The sequence below is a fragment of the Bacillus rossius genome, chromosome 1, assembly GCF_032445375.1.
Source record: "Bacillus rossius redtenbacheri isolate Brsri chromosome 1, Brsri_v3, whole genome shotgun sequence".
NCBI classification, from domain to species: Eukaryota; Metazoa; Arthropoda; class Insecta; order Phasmatodea; family Bacillidae; genus Bacillus; species Bacillus rossius.
The window spans coordinates 229,328,946-229,347,018 of record NC_086330.1 but is presented as its reverse complement, the minus strand read 5'-3'; the positions used below and the strand labels follow the sequence as shown (position 1 = coordinate 229,347,018).

Genomic DNA, 18,073 nt, shown 5'->3' with positions numbered 1-18,073 from the left:
AATGCGCTCGAAATCTAAAAACATCATGTGACGTTTATGCAAGAAATTATTTTTTCTCCAAAGTTTGATGTTAAAATAACGGTGCTACCATTACGCGCATGAGACGACTATGCGATAAAACAGGGTATTTTACATCCAGATTATTGAAAGTTCTTATGACCTACCATTATATATATAATATGATTCCTTATATGGTACAATTCCTTCTTACAGCTTGAGAATCAAAAGTTCCGATTGCAGGTAGAATTGGTGGAACCAAAGCATTGAAAAATCGACATGTCCATTCCTAGTTGTTTCTCATTAAATGATAGTACATTATACACCAACTACTTATGAAACAAACAAATGAACCTAAGACTCTAAGCTATTTGAAATATGAAATTGAACTGTACCATTGGGGACTGATCTGACTGTTGGCTCAAGGTATCCGCCATCGAGTATGAGTCACTGGGGTCGTTGCGAGAGGAGTCCGAGCTTACACGAGAACGAGTACGGAGAACGTCCGGAGTGGAAGATCTTTGCTTATTCACGTCTCCAACCTGCAAACAAACCAAGTACATGCTTAGTTTAAAACTAACTGGTGCACACTATGTCCTAACAGGACACACAAACAAAGTAACATGCAAGTTCGGGGATGAAACAACACTAACATTAGGCCTGTGCAAAGCTTCGGCTACGCGGATAATTGAAGCTCTTTTTAATATTCTATTTCACTTTGCAACAAAATTTGTTATTTGTTTTATTTTAAGCTTCGTTGTGATGCAAAGCTTCGCATCTAATGTGAACCCCCGCATGTGTTGCAAAGCTTTAAAACATTGGAAGCCTAATATCAATTTAGTTTTATTTTTGTTCTGTATATTTTACGTGAATAAAGTTGGTTACTTAAATAAATCAAAACGTAGAACTTTATTTGCTTTTACAAATATAAATATTGATATCAAACAAGGTAATTTTTTAAAATTTTTATTCAATGATGTTATACTTATGGCCCAATTGGTTAATTACCTAATCATTTCAGACATTAAAAATGTTAAACATTTTCTTTTTATTTCTATCCTTTATTTTATAATAAAGGTGTAATACAGCCTTGCCAAAAACAATATTCGTAATTTGATTTGACTTCACGAATATTTGAAACATTCAATTTCATATTTGCTTCACATAAAAAAAAATAGTATTCATACAGGCCTAACTAATACTGACAGCAAAAATATTTTAGAGACATATGAGAAGCACATTTTCATCAAAATTAAATCAAGAAGTTCGTAAATAGTATTTTGTTCTTAATCAGAGTATTACTAACATTACACAATAATTATTTTTGTTTGTTTCTGATAATTATGAATTAAAAAAAAAACAATTGGGAAATAACTCAGTTGAGATGACGCCTACTGCCTTGGTGGGAGGGGAAATCAGGTGAGGATTACTGGGCAAGGGCACTAGCCCGCGGCGAACACAAGATGAAAATGGCTCTCAGGATCGTGATGTCACCAGTGGCAGAGGCGGAGGCAGCAGGGTCGTTGTCTGGAGTGTGTCCAGGGCACAGGCCCCCAGGACTACGTAACACAAACTAACCTGGCATAAAGGTGATGAGCCTTGCAGTCGGCTACACACAACCATCCCCGGTGAAAGTTACAAACACACTGAACCTGTGGCCCAAGTGGCCGCTGGGGAGGGGAGTTAATGGCATGTTCCACCATGAACCTCACAGCCCCTCGACTGTTCGTCAATCTGTCATCACGCGGCACTTTATGGCCTTAGCAGGCCCCAGGGGAGCAAAGAAATAACGTACTTATCAACTTATTTTGTGAATTCTGTTTCCTTATATTTTACATCATGTTTCTAGTAACCAACTTCTTGTTTTATGTGTATACTCAACCCCTCATTTGTTAAAAAACTTAGCATGAAAGAAATGTGCATAAACATTACACAGAATAATGGAGAATGTTAATTAGGTAACAGTCTCTCACCAAAGTTACAGTTTTTCTTATATTACCTTGTATTTAGAACACAATCCTATTGCAATTCAACTATAAAAATTTAAAAAAATTAAATTATTAATTAAAAATTGCCTTAGAATTTAACACCTTACAATCATTTTACCACACACAATAATCTCACCATCAAAACTTTTGAGTCAATTAAACTGAGATAACCCTTTACTAGTGGGAAAAATACATTTTTAGCTATGGGGATTATACATTTTTAAAAGTATTTCTGTTCAATTTACAGTTAATCTAACAAGGAACCACACTCATGCCGTATTATCGATTTTTCCTGATAATCAAACGTCAGTATAGTTTTAACAGAAATAAAAAAAAAAATTTGATGGACAAGATCTTAATGTTACGCCTTATTGATCATGATCATTATCAAAAATCAAATCTAGTTAATCACATACAAAAACTAAGGCCATGAAATATTCAGTTTGAATGACAAAACAGCACAGAATCTCACCAAGGACTTATAGCTCCTGGTTAAAGACTCTATGACTTCATCGGTAATGCGATCCGACATGTGGGCTGCGACAGCCAGGTTCAGCTCACTGCAACAACAAACATCCATTCAAACGAACATTGACAACAATACTTCAGTTTCATGAGAACTGTAAAGACAATCCCACTCAAATAAGACTTTTCCAGCAGAACATAGAATCAAATGCAACTGCAACTTGCATGTATAGTGTGTGTTACTTGAAAACAGTAAACAAAGACAGTAAGTAGTGTTTTACAACTTGCTACAAAGAAAACCACTAGGAATAGAAACACAGAGACATTGAGGAAAGAACCTAAGTACGTAATCATCGCAGTATTTACTTGCAGTGATGTTAGGAAACCATGACAAGCCACAAACAGGTTGGCCGGACCGATGTCCAAACCCACGTCTCCAGAAGGTCAGTACACTGACTCACCACTGCGTTACCTCACTCCATTTTTATTACATCATTGCCGAATAGATTAGCAAGTGTGTCTCACATTACAATTGTTGATGATCTGGTTCCAGTTCTTGGTTTCACTCATTCCTGCAGTGATAACTAAAATTTATTACTGGGACTAGGCAAAGTGACAAGTGAAAACAGCTCCTCGAATGTAGCTATGCGAATAAATACAAAAAATTTTAATTTACACTAATGAAAACTAAAAACTGGTTTTTGAACTGACTGAATATAACTTATGGCCAGTTGCAACATTAGAGTTTGAGTGTAAACTCCTTTCATGATCATAGTTTGACGACATTTTCTGTTGCAATATTGTGAGGGCGTACCGGTGTTGAGGTGAGAATATCGGTGGAAATTAATGGGTGCCACCACGTGAGTGGGCACGTGGACCCGGCTGAAAGACTAACTCAGGGCGTTACATGGCCCGTGTGCGGCGAGATATTAGCCCTCCAGATGTTATACGCAGCTCCTGTCCCTAACTAAGCCAGCTCTCAGCGTCGGGCACGCTTTAATTACCGCAGTGGGCTCTCAGGGCGTCCCACACGCCGCTGACCAGGCTAGGGACCCACGTGGCCCCCCGAACACAAAACACGTAACTCAGTTAATTGGCTTTTATTCTACTCACGGTACACGTCCTTACACGATCCTCCACTGATACAACTATAAAACGCCCGAGGCACGAATCAGATTAGGTGAGGAGGCTGACCACGCACGTGGCCACCTCAAGGCAGAGACTCGTCCGCCCTCGGCCGGCGGGAGAGAGAGACTGGGCTGAGCTCATCGCTTGCGGGTGGCAACATGGCGCCCCTTCGCGCCGAACACAATTACCGTTACACTTTGCTGTAGCGTGCCCCGGGTTACTATTAGAAAATACACAAATCCTTTTACAATAATTATTAAATTACTTCCATGTACAGAACGTCTGTAATAATTACTTATAAGCATAAAACAGGGTTCAAATGAGTTGCATGCTAGTTCCTCCGTCGCCCGCTAGGGAGCGTCCTTGTTCGTGCTTGGACTTATTAAATAACAAAAGATCATGAAGTTATTAATTAAAAGACACTCACATGCATTGCCATCATTACACTGTTTTGGGGCGGAAAGAAAAAGGATTACAATATTAATTAATATATATTAGGGGTGCGGCCCAGCTAAGCGCCCTCTTGCTGTAGTTCGTGGCGCGCAGTTTTAATCTCACACGGCTACGTACGTCACGACACAAATGCCGGGTAGGAAAGGTGGTGGGAAAGGGAACGGAGGATGATCAGGCTCGTGGGGCGAAGCCCCGGCTGACGTCAGTTGTATTTTGAGAACTTCGAGATGAACAGATCAATTTAGCGATTCGTGACAATGATCTCGTATCGTCTTATCGGCATAACACGAGCAAACGTTTCTGGAATTTGTTCGGAATTCTTGCAGGTTATTACTGCATTCAGATATAAATATTGGATAATGATTTTAAAAATTTCAGATAATATAACACACACGTATGAAAAATTCTGCTTTTACTAGTGTTACAATCAGTTCTCATGTGAAATACCCACTTTTTAAGAGTTTGAAATGCTCATCATTTTAGTTTTATACTATAATAAAGCTTTTTAGTTCATTACAATTATATTTCATATTAAATAGAGACTTTTTTTAAAACAAAACCTATTCGTTATAAAAAATCAACAGATATAAGGCAGCAAATGAATGCATGAGCTGCTTGCTATCGTTTGGCAAACGTATCAATCATTTTCTGTTCTACAATCAAATGTAGCGACTTCATATCGTTCGAACTCACTAATAAAAATGCACCTAACATTTCTTTGATACTGTTGCCACCTGTTTCCATAGATTGAAAATGTATAAACTTCTGTTCATGCAAGCGAAGACCGTCTAGTCTCAGAATGTGTTGGCGCAATGGTTAGAGGAATCATCCCTCGGCCATTCAAGGGCTAAGATAATTTGGTTCATGGATCAAAGGTCACAATGGTACAACTGGCCATTAGTAAATTACCAAATGTTTCAAAGAGGCTTGTTAAACAGTGTTACACTTACATGCACATTCTGGCATGCCTTTCCACCATCACGAAATTATGCACTACATATTGTAAGATGGGGCATTGTGAAAGTTTTGTCACTGTTTGCACACATACCCAGTTGTGCAAAGTTGCGTGCATTGATGTTTATTTGCTAACTAATTACTCCAGCTATCTGCGAAGCCACTTCCGCTCACCTGATAAATAAACAAGCGCAGTATTTCTAGCTTAGTGGCACATCTTCCATATGTCAGCTGGGAATGAAAGTTAATTCACCGCCATCTGAACTGTGCTGCAGTGTCGTGGCAATTTCTCAAAGCTCAGCTTTGGTAACACTAACAATGCTAACCAGAAGTGTTGAACTGGCTGTAATAAACAGTGTGGTTTTAATTTGGTAAACTTCATAATTCAAGGGAGTAATGCAAGTGCTGTCCAACAAAGTGAAGTCATGGCTACACCTGCACACTGTCCTTAAACTATGTAATTGTGTAACTTATTTATGTTCATTAATAATCCATACACACAACTCCATCATGGACTTAAAAAGGTGTTTAAAACTATGTGTAAGATTTAAATATTTTTGATCATTTCAATTACTTTTCTTAATCTCTACCTACTTGCAAATATTATTCCTGCTTTAAGAATAACGTTTTACAAATCTTAAGTTTAGTTACAAATGCCAGCCAAAAAATTCACTATTTAAAAAACCACTTTCTGCTTGCCATCAGGAGTTTTCCCTGAGCCACCTAGTTCTCTACCTGCTTAGATAGTGCTTGGGGGGTTTAATTAAAGCAAATAATGTCTTTTTGCCATGACTATATGTGTGTAAATCAGTGGTTCCCAACCAGTGGTCCGCGGACCATCAGTGGTCCGCGAGAGCTAAAATATGGTCCGTGAAAGATTCTAAACTTTGAATGAACTCGCGTCGGTGAACAAAAGCGAGCGCGGCGCGCAGGCGACCGGGGGAAGGGCAAGCAACTGACTAAACATTATGGTGCAAGCCGGTCAGTCAATCGTACGTTTTCTTTTGTTTTGCTCAGCAGTGTTGTGTTAGTGATTCTGTTTAGCTGTTTAGTGGGTCAACATCTATAACTCCTCAATATTCTTATAGATATTTTGATAACATATGAACAGGGTAAGTCGGCTACGCCTTTTTCTCTGTTAAAATGTTTTAATAAAAACATGCAATTACAAAACAGAATGTGGACATTGGTTTACGTATGATTATTGTGTTTGTGTATTACAAATGTTCACTACAGTTAGGTACAGTTAGTTGAAAACCTAATTATATCTATACTAATACTATAAAGCTGAAGAGTTTGTTTGTTTGTTTGAACGCGCTAATCTCAGGAACCACTGGTCCGATTTGAAAAATTCGTTCAGTGTTGGATAGTACATTTATCGAGGAAGGCTATAGGCTATATTATATTATCAATAACATTAGGGATCCTTACTAAAAGTCCAATTTAGAATCAAATGCGTTGGAGGGGGTTAGATACAACATGCACTACACGTACGAAGTGTGTGTTGACAATGCCACAGGCGCTAGAAGTTTATTTCCTATTGCCTATTAACATTGTTGCCACGCACTAGATGCCTTATCATTCTTAATTTTCCCTTAAAAGTAAAAAACACCCGTGTGATATTAACAACGAAGCAATCAGTACCCTCATAAGAGTTCAATTAGTATTTAAATACTTTTTATCACTTTAAATCGCAAACCTAAACTATTGTTTTTTCCCTCTCTCTGTGTTTAATTAGTTTTTTTATTGCCCTTTCTTCAAGTACATATATTTTACAGATTTGAAACTTCACAGTAATGTTCCTTATGTTATGCAGGATGACATTTTCCGAAAATTAGATCCCATGGGTGGTTAAAACCAGGCAACAGTGGGTACTTTGTCTGCATGAGAACAGGTTTTTGCATTGTTCATGCCTTCTGCGTCTCCGTGGCAACGGGCATCGCGCGGCAGTGGCGTACCCACAAGGAGGGGCATGTATAATGAGCGGCGCAAGAGTGATCTGCCTGTAGACTGCCTTAGCGAAGTACGGGTACATCAGTTGTACGTTGCGTGCACGAGTCGGGAAACCATCGGTGCTATTCATTTTCTCTCCGGTACATTATACAGCATTGTAATAAGTTTTCACTGAATTTTTTTTATTTACCATTACTGTAAATGGGAGATGTGGCTTAATTTTTTTCCATTAGTATAGCCGTGCGAAGCCGGGTTGGGCAGCTAGTATAAAATAAAGCAATATGAAATTAAAATTTATGATAGTAAAATAACACTGGCCTCCCAAATTAAAAAAGTGGAGCCAGCCACAAAAATTCTTAAAAATATGCTATCATAAAATTGTTGAATTGTTATTATGCTGTTTTAGGCGTTTCATAACGAAATAAAAACACCGTAAACTATTTTAATGCCAAAGTCGGATAAAACGCCTTTTCTGTGTCGTACGAAAAATTGGAGGATCGAAAAATCGGCCTGAATATTTTTTTCTTTCAAAGACGCACGCCCTACTATTGAGTTGCTTTTTCTCAAAAAAGAGAGCAGAGCTGTCACGCTTCTGTCTTCCTTCTCTGATAGAAAGCAGGGTTCTCATGCTGTTTTCGAACAGCATGAGAATGGTACTGCGCTTGTGCGCATTTCTTCGTTTGGAATTTAACTTTCCGTTGTGAGAAATTCAACTTTTATTTTTTTTTAAATTATCTTTTGATTCTTTTGTAAATTATAAGTGTTAATTATTTTCTACATAAGTATGTATTCCTGCTTATAAAAATTTATTTTGCAAATATAAACAAAAAATATATATTTCTGGCAAACAAACTATTAAGTTGCTTTATCAAAAAATAAATAATCAGTTTCGTGGATATTATAAATTGCCAGTTATTCTATATTATTGTTTATTGTGCGTTGAAACTAATTTTAGTAATAGTTGTAGTGATTATATTTTCCCACGAAATTCTTAGTGCCAAGAATATTACTTTGATAACCATGCCCTATTCGCACGTCAATCCATTAAAAATAATATAACTTTTTCCCGAGAACTTTAAAATAAAATAAATAAAAAATGCATTATATGTTTTTATTTAATCTTAAAAATGACAAAGAATAATTTATTTATAAGATGTAAAAAATTTATACTTCCATACTTAAAGGTAAAAAAGTTTTAAAGGTAAAAAAGTAATTAAAGGTAAAAAGTTATTAAAGGAAAAAAAGTTATTAATATTTAACTCCAGATATGTAATTCATTTAAAAATGACTTGGCACTTTTAGTATAACCGTCATAGAATTAGACAATTTAAGGCTGGCGCCAAGAGGGTTAAGGGAAATTTAAGTTACCTACCTACCAAGACCCTTGTTTTTAACGATTAGACAACATTATTTTTTAAATTGTGTAGTAAAGATTTAAGTTTGTAAAAAAATGATAGCGAGGTTAGAATTTTTTGGAAACCAGTATATATTTATTTATTTAATGATTTATTTTATGAATTATGAAAAAAATTAGCTATATTATTTTTTATTCTTTTACTTGGCATAAAACATAATTTAAGCATAACAGTGTACATTCTATTGCATTTTGGTTTTGTTTTCAAAAATGCTGCCTAAGAGAAAATATGATAATAGTTACATTAAATTTGGATTTACTTCGATAGAAAGTAATGGAGAAATAAAACCACAATGTGTTATATGCGCAACTGTTCTCGCGAACGAAGCATTGAAGCCAGTGAAATTAAAACGTCACCTAGAAACGATTCATCCAAATTTTTCTGACCGACCACCAGAGTTCTTTCAAGGAAAATTGGAGAATTTAAAAAAAAATGAAACTCGGGCCTAGTGGTAAAAGATATGCATCTTCTGAAAAAACATTAGTAGCATCGTTTGAGATATCGAAATTAATAGCACAATCAAAAAAACCACACACAATAGGAGAAAATCTTGTGAAACCTTGTTTGATCAAAGACGTCGAAGAAGTTTTAGGGTTAGAAGCAAAAAAAAATACAAGATATACCTTTTTCGAACAACACGGTGAAAGCTAGAATTGAACTCATGTCAAATGATATCGAGAAGCAATTTGTTTCAAGAATTAAAATGTCGCCATTCTTCGCTTTGCAATGCGATGAATCCACTGACATTTCTAATTGTGCTCAGTTACGTGTTTTTGTCCGCTTTTTAGACGACGACAACATAATAAATGAAGAACTGTTGTTTTATCAGGAACTGGAAATGACATCAAGAGGTATCGATGTCATGAATATAATAACTGGATATTTCCATAAATATGGCATTATGTGGGAAAAGCTAGTCGGTTTGTGTACGGATGGTGCTCCTGCGATGTTAGGATCACATTCCGGTCTAGCAACGTTAATCAAACAGAGGAATCCGTCAACATTAACATCGCATTGTATCCTTCATCGCCAGGCGTTAGCTTCCAACACTCTTCCTAAATGCCTTAATGATACAATGAAACTGGCCATAAAAGTAGTAAATATCATTAAAAGCAGTGCCTTAAATTCACGCCTTTTTAAAAAACTTTGCACTGAAATGGACTCCAACCATGAGAACCTCCTCTTTCACAGAGGTTCGTTGGTTGTCGAAAGGCAATATGCTGGAAAGATTATACGAGCTGAGAGGAGAGGTTGAGCTGTTTCTAGGTGAGAAAAAATGGAAGACTTACTAGTACAGTTTTCTGATTTGACATCCCAGATGCATTTGGCATATCTTGTGGATATTTTTACACACTTAAATAAGTTGAACTTGCAAATGCAAGGTTTAGAAAACAGACAATTAGAAGGCGTTGCAAATATATTTAATTTTGAAGATAAACTTCGTGCTTTTATTTGCAAACTTAAGTTATGAATTATTCAAGTTGGCGAGAGCAATTATAGTGCGTTTGCAACATTGAAGGCCTTCCTTGACGACAAAAAGTATGTCATGTTTAGGGAAAGCATACAAAAAAACAGCAAATGTCATTTGCAAATGTGGGTTGATGAATTCAACCGTGACTTCCCAGAATATAACAATATAGAAGCTAATGTGGACCAAAAACTAATACGCAACTCTTTTGGCACAAACGCTAAAGAAGTTGCAGAAGAAATCCAAGAAGAACTTATTGAATTACAAAATGACAGGAACTGTAAGGACGCTTTTGAAGAAGTTTTGGTGTAAGAAAGCAATTTCATATACTAAAATTCGAGAAATCGCTTTGCGCAATCTTATGCTTTTCTCAACAATTTTTTTATGCGAACAAGGATTTTCTGCATTACTGATCATTAAAAACAAATCAAGGAATCCACTGAAAGTAAGTGATGATATGCGTGTAGCTTTGAGCAAAAATATTACACCAAGAATTCAAGATCTTGTACAGAAGATGCAAGCTCAAAAATCTCATTGATGCAAACTGAATTGTGTACTAAAAATATAAGTTTCAATCATAACACTGTTAATTAATGTTTATTGTGGTTTTTAGATTGCTTATGTTAAACGTTTCGATTAACATTGAACGATTAGGCTTAAAGTTTATTTTTAGATTGATACAGGTTATTTTTTAACCTTGTGGTCCCTGCTAATAATAATAAAATTAAAGTGGTCCCTGATCAAAAAAAGGTTGGGAACCACTGGTGTAAATATATATAATCACGCAATAATATAAAGACACATATGTGCGAGTGTTAATGTGGTTTATTTCCATTCTCACATAACACACAGGCTCACAACATTCTTTGGAATGTAAAATGTGGTCTACACCTGGGCTTGATTAAATGACACCTAGACATTTGCACCCATGCAGTGCTACACTAGCACACATCAACATTACAGTTATGTACTCTTCATTAGCTGTGTATTAGACTGCATTAGTGGAATATGTGCAGTTTCACATGCACTGTCATATCTGAGTGGTGTACACATCTCTACATATTTAATACAAAATGTTACAATGCAGATATGAATTGTACTATTTAAACCCAATGCAAAGCAAATGAGCATAATTTGGAAACCAAAATACAGTTTTATTACATTGGGGCTCTTAGAAGTATATAACATGACCCTTTAAAGCTTTTATTACCAAAATGTGCATTTAAAAGTAAGTAAAGTAGGTACTTGTTATAATAGATTATGACACAATTTTTCTGTATCTGTGCACAAACACGCAAAGATATGACATGGTCAAGAGACCTCAATTGACCCTGTCCATGATGTCACTTCCAGCCTGATAGAGTCAACTGCAAAGTTAGAAGAGACTTTACCAAGGCTGCGCTACTCACTCGATCCTATTTATGAAGTTGGTTACAGCCTGATTTGTTTATGAGGCGAGTCTTGTAAGGTTGTGCTACTCACTTGACCCTGTTCATGATGTCACTTCCAGCCTGATAGAGTCAACTGCAAAGTTAGAAGAGACTTTTCCAAGGCTGCGCAACTCACTCGATCCTATTTATGAAGTTGGTTACAGCCTGATTTGTTTATGAGGCGAGTCTTGTAAGGTTGTGCTACTCACTTGACCCTGTTCATGATGTCAGTTCCAGCCTGATCCATTAAATTAGGACTCTTGTAAGTCTACACTACTCACTTGAGCCTGTTCATGACATCAGTTACAGCCTGATCCTTGAATGAGGAGAGTCTTGTAAGGCTGCGCTACTCACTTGACCCTGTTCATGATGTCGGTGCCGGCCTGCTCCAGGATGCAGGCACGCACGAACTCCGGCTGGAGGCAGTTCTTGTCCGTGCAGGTGGAGCGGATTTCCTGTTGGATGCGGTCGCCCGACAGCACGTGAGGGCACTGGTCCTCGGCGCACTTCATCATGCTCTCCAGGGTGCCCTGTGGACCCACGGCTCGATTAACACCATCTTTATTCTTCCCACACAGGCCCAAGTAGAACACATTTGGAGTGACATTCATTTAGCAATTTTTAAAAATAAATTAATTAAAATTACAGTTTTGGAAGGGAATACAAAAAAAAAATGTTTTTTATAATAATACAGCAAAATTTAATTACAACATACAGAATAACCCATTTAATTCTTTAAAATGAAAGTTTTTATACTAAACTGTTACTAAATATGTAGGACTTTGTATGGATGTGAAAATACATACTTAAATGTGAGAAATCCTATAAGTGAAGTTCTGAATTACAGTAAATCTTGTTTAAGACATACCCAAATATTAATTATGTTTCTAATGAAACTTTAACACAGTGGCTTTTTTTCCCCACACTTCTCAGGAGTCCAAGAAAAAATGATACTAAATACAGTAAAATGAAAAAAGGAACAAAAACTGGTGATGGCCAGATACTGATAAACATTATACTGATACAGGCTCCAATGATTAATTTTTTTTAACAATCCGATAACCACTAATTTTTACGGTTTTAAAAAATATTTTGTCAGTAGTGCATATTTCTTGTAATTAATGTGTTAAGTTTTAAGACCTATTGAGAACTCTTATTTTAAACATTTTGATGTTTTAATGCACATTATGTCTGGTAACTAGCAACTGCAGAAAGAATTTACCAGTAGTATCTGTAATCCTTTCTTACCATACATTACTGTTTACAGAAAAACTGGGAATGAATGGTACAAATAAAGTTAGGTAACAATTCATCAGAACACTATGATTAGTATAATATAATAAAATATAATAAAAGCCTTCTACACATACCATTGATTAACTTAATAACAAAAAAGGCCTTCTTAATCAGCTAGCAAGCTTCCTTGACATTTACAAGGAATTGCACTGCTCAAACAGACAGCGTTTTGAAGAACAAGTAAAGTTCTTCTTGATTGGTCATTCTATTTTGTCACTGAAAATTAAAGTTATAAGAATTAAATGTACCCCTGTACTTGTAAATTTACCATTTAGTGAATCTTTGTACCCTTTTTCTCTCTCTTGTTTTTTTTTAAATTTTTCAAGGATTGCTGACAATCTAAATTAACTATAGTATAAATGAATAGATAAAAATATTTTCTAAAAATAACTTCTGCAAACTCTAGATCATTGCAGCCCAACAGCATGACAAACTTAATTCCTGAATAAATAAGTTTAAAAAACCTTATGGATTGTGTGCAACATCAGCAGACACAATTACAATTTGATGTAAATATCACTGCTGTTTAGTTTATTTCATTAATAAAACATTTTTGTATGTTCGTGGGCCCAACTTTAAATAAAAGTTGACTTTTACTATGATAGTGATGAAAACAGTTGTGTGCTATTTTTTTTTGTTTTCAATTCAAATCATAGTTAAATATGAAACTGAAGATAGCTTAAATATTCATTAAAATATTTCCATTGATACAACTTAGAGTGCTTAAGAATGTGCATTATCACCTGTCTTGCATACCTCACAGCCCACACTAAGTGAGAACAATGTTTGAGAAATTTGTAAGTAAACAGCTACAGTTTGTAAATAAAAAGCAAAAAATTGTATGCAAGATAATGTTAGGTATGAAGATACGTTTTAAATGTGAACACATTACCATTATTGCCTATACCTAAGCACCTTTTGAAAAGACTTAAACACAGGATATTGTGCATTTTCTGAAACACTATGTCATGAAGGTTACTTTGTCTCTGTTAAATGTGTGATTATTCAGGGCAAAGAAAAATGCAGTCTTAAGATTTGCTACAAAGTATCTTGCTATATTTCAGAATTTTAACAAACCTAAGATGTAAAATTTCAGTCAAGTATTCTCCTTTATAAGCCCTCTATCTGGTATATATATGTAGAGAGAAAGAGAGATAAAGAAAGAAAAGAGAGAGATTACGTGCGCACGTGTGTGTGTGTGTCTGTGGAAAGGTGGTGACCCGGAACATTGATAAAAAGGAGGGGGGGGGGGGGGGTTAAAATTGGTTGGAAGGAATAACTGTTTGTTTATAGGATAAGCAGCTGCTAGCAATTCATTTATATCTCTTACAATTTCCCGGCCGGCGGAAAAACAAAACATTTAAGCAAGGAAAAAATAAATAAAATTATACCAAGCAATCGCAAAAGCCATCAAATAAATTTTATTTTGTAGTAGGAAAATAGCAGATTGCAAATCGTAAAAAATTAGCACGGTCCTCTCTTTTCATCTGCAATGCATGAGCACTTGAGTAAACATGAGACAACCCTTTTCATTTTGTCAGTCAGGTGGAAAACTATAACTGCCTGATTTGTAACACAAACATCACTGGTGCTGTTACTACATGCTCCGCTGTGTATTATTTAAAACATTTCAGAGCATGTAAGGATATCCAAATTCTTATTTCTTACATCTACAGAAGTATTCTTTCATTTACAGAAGTATTCTTTCTGCACCACATTTTGAATGAAACCAAACATCAGGCAGGCACTGCTAACGAAGGGAGTCTGCATACTGCATGCCACATTTAAACTCTTTCAAATGTAGAGTAAACAAAAGGGGACATGAAATACATTCACTAAAAATTATAAAACTTAAATCACAACAATCTGGATTGCAGCAGCCTGAAAACTGTCAACTACCATGCTGCGTTGTGTGCTGTTTTACAGACACGTTTTTATCCACATCAGTGAGCTAACAGTTCTGATATATTTGATTATATTTCTGTAAAATGAAAACTTGAAACCTTGACTTGCATAATTGGAGGTGATCTTACATTCAGGTGAATACATATTAGATAGCCCCCACTTTTACATAGTCTGACTGCACTAGGACTACAATAGTTATCGGTACGCTACATTAGTTTCATCTCGTGTCTTGAGTTAGGGTTTTTGTTGTAAATTTATTTTAATTTGGAAGTACATAAGGTTTTTGTGTAGTAGCTATTTACTAGTAATACGTTGTCATTTAAGAGTGGAGTTAAAAACAAATTCAAGAAATGTGTTCAATGTAAAAATTCTTTTTCGGACGTGTTTTCAAATTTTACCATCTCAATCTGTAATGGTTGTGATCTAATAATATGGTGTCACTTAGACTTAATAAGTAATTAGTTAATTACTTATAAGTAGCACATGATATAGTGTAAAAGTCAATTTTTATATGTATATATTAAATGCCTAAAGTAACTAACATATTTAACTGGATAAGTAAATAACTCATATTTTAACCAATTTTGAAAGATAAAAATGGTTACTGTGAGTCATCCTTCGCAGAAATTTCTGTAGACCAATTTAAGACCTACAATCCTGTAGTACTTTAACTTCATTCATCAGTCATGTATAAAACAGGGTAAGCATGTAATCACCTAAGCTCACAACTTTAAAAACCATCGAGATTGCTCTTTAAATTTAATATGAATGTACTATTCACGTAAACTTTCCAGAAGTCATTATCTAAATGATGGTGAAAACAGCATCAATATCAATTGTGTAGTTTAGAAGTATGCAACAAACAGACGTGGATAGTGACTTTGTTTAGTACTATTTGTTAAGGATATTTAATTCCTGGAGGATTCTTTAAGTGGGTTGCCAGTTGGCCAACAATGAGGAACGAAGTTTCCCTACTCTGCAGAATGCCTGGCTTCAGCTAATAGTCAAAACAATACAAAACAATTTTGTTAATGTACCAGTTTGTTAACAACATATATATTAAGTCATAAAAAACAATTTATAAGTTGTCAAAGGTACACTTAGTGTAAATGAACTCGAAACCTCTAGGCAAGACACTAAATGATAGTGCTTTCAAATTCAAGGCAACCCCATCTATTGAGGAAATTCAAAACCTGTTGAGGAAATTGCAGAAGCAGTTGCCATGGAAAGAAAGAAAGCATCAACAAAGCTTCGTCTGCATGGCATCTAGTACAGGGGCCACTCAAAGTTGACACCCCTTTAATATGAATGAACTTGAAATGGGAGCTCACCTTATAATGGTTGCACTTGGTTGAAAAAAATGTGGTTTTATTGTTAAATCTCCGGCTCCCATCATCATAGCCAGCTAAAATATACACCAGTTTCTAAGTCTAATCATATCCTTTTAAACACAAAAAGGGTTTCATCAAAACCAGTTCAGTTGTTTTTGCATGATGCTTGAACAGACAGATAGTTACAGTTTTAAAATAGTAATGGATCACTCAACATGTAAACAAGTTAGAATTAAATTTTTTCAACCAGTAATTTAAACTTTATGCTATATCATTTTAGGTCCAAGTTTTAATGTTAAATTATAACACTAGTCAATTTATTTATGTATACTACTAGCAAATTGATGAAAAAAAAATTCATAGTTTCATCTTAGACATTTTTCCAGCTTAGAAGATTTTTGAACAATCCTGTGAAAAGCAGGTAAACAGAGTTTCACTGTACTGCCGTCATCCGGGTTCTCGTGTTCGAGGCCGGGCGTGTATCCTAGCGGGAAATTGGCTCTTATTGAAATTACGTTCCGGGAGGGCGCCAGGTTAGCTCAGAGTCTAACCAAATTTGAGTCTCGTGGGTGCGTTGCCCCTGCGTGGCCCGCTAGGACCGTCAGCGAAGTTCGTGGTTGGAGGGGATCCTAGCTGGTATCACATCACAGGCCCTGGGCAGCATAATACACTGATTCCTAGCTGGGATAGGGAGGCGCAATACAATGACAAACGCAAACTCGAGATTTATGTGGTCACTTAAACGTCGCGCACGGAGGGTGTGGAGTAGCCGTTTATTTAGATGACTGAGTACAGTCGGAAATTACACTTACATTACACTTGCATGTCGCACAAAAATTACCCTACAAAGTTAAAATGAGTTCAATATGAGTGCTCTGACGCACTGTCACTAGTTAAGCCCTCACGCCAGTCGATGTTAATGGGGAGGTTGATTGGAGGCGGCCAATCCTGAAAATGGTTAACTGGGCGGCATCCGGGTTCACTTGTGGGAACCGCGGCCCGCAGTTAAATTAGATACAAAGTTTACTCGTAGTTGTCGTCGGTGCCTGTGCACTCGACATTAATGAAAGTTCAGTGGTAGCGGGAGTCGGCCCGTGCCGCAAAGTGAACTACCCAACATAATGTCTCGTGCGGGGAGTTTGAAGTTAAGCGGCTGAGTTAGGCCCTACACTGTAAAAATACCAGGGACGCACGGGGAGTTAACATAACGAATAAAATAGGTTTGGGTTGTATGACTATAATTACCAGAAGTACTGTTCAGTGTGGACAAAGGATGGTGGCTCCCCGGGGAATGCACGTCCGCCCCGGTCCGCGAGTCGCTCAGTACTGGCATTTGCCCTTGGCGCGAGGGAAGGTCTCGGCGTTCTCTCGCACCAAAGTTGCTAAAGTTCCGTTATTCGGAAATTATTTTAATAATAAGAATTCGTACATTAATTATTGCTAACTAACCTGATTTGCAGATACTCTTGAATAATTATTGATAGCTAATTTACGTAAATTAAGTTTAAATATTAAGAGTTACACCAGAGACTGTTCGTCACTTGCTGACTACTCCAGTGGTTGGTTACACACAAAAACGAGGAGGTAATATTTACGTTAACACAACACTATAATTAATTAAGGCTGAAGGTCGCAAAGGAGGCACTCACAAACTTATTAAGGTTAAGTTCACAGCTGCGTCGCACCTTCCGTGGGCGGGGGTTTTAATTAATAGTGGAGTTACTATTAATTTATGTTTAATTATTAATGAATTGGGGTCGAGGTGTCTAATTTATTTGGCACAGCCCTTGATTCTACATTGGCATTGGAGGCTCGCCTGACTCGGGTGGGCCATGGCTAGGGGTGCGTTCCGTTAGCGGGGTCGGGTACTGGAGGGTGCAGGTCGGGCTTTGGGGTGGCCTTCGGCCGGACGACGTCAGTACTATGTTTCACTGTATTAGCATGGAGCTAAGAAGGTAGGGAATGGGTGTGTGCAATGTTTGGAATGTTAAGTTAAAATGAGAACATTCACAAGTTTTATGAATAACAAAACATTTTTGTGATTTCAATGGAGTTGGATGTAATTCTTGGTCAATTTGTTCTTATCATGTTTGTTTGACAATTCAAACTACCTACATGATGGCAATTTTATGACTTTTCCTAACCAGTTCTTTTCAAGCTTGTCGTACTAGGGATTTAAGGAAACGAATAATGAAATGTCGAAGTGGGCGCCACCACGTGATATGGGCACGTGGACCCGGCGGAGACTCCCTTCAGGGCGTGACGTGACCCGTGTAAGACTAGGCCTGGT

At 36.6% G+C, this 18,073-nt stretch overlaps 1 protein-coding gene across 9 annotated transcripts in view; it reads right to left on the bottom strand.

Moving 5' to 3' along the window:
* LOC134527342 (F-actin-uncapping protein LRRC16A) overlaps positions 1-18,073 on the bottom strand; it is a 324,842-nt gene that overhangs the window by 106,137 nt on the left and 200,632 nt on the right. For all 9 annotated transcript variants that reach the window (XM_063359938.1, XM_063359939.1, XM_063359940.1 and 6 more), the window contains 3 exons: positions 11,606-11,781; positions 2,458-2,545; positions 393-539 (listed from right to left, as the gene is read on the bottom strand). In XM_063359938.1, coding sequence (XP_063216008.1) covers positions 393-539; positions 2,458-2,545; positions 11,606-11,781 — 411 coding nt within the window. The remainder of the gene's footprint in view (positions 1-392; positions 540-2,457; positions 2,546-11,605; positions 11,782-18,073) is intronic.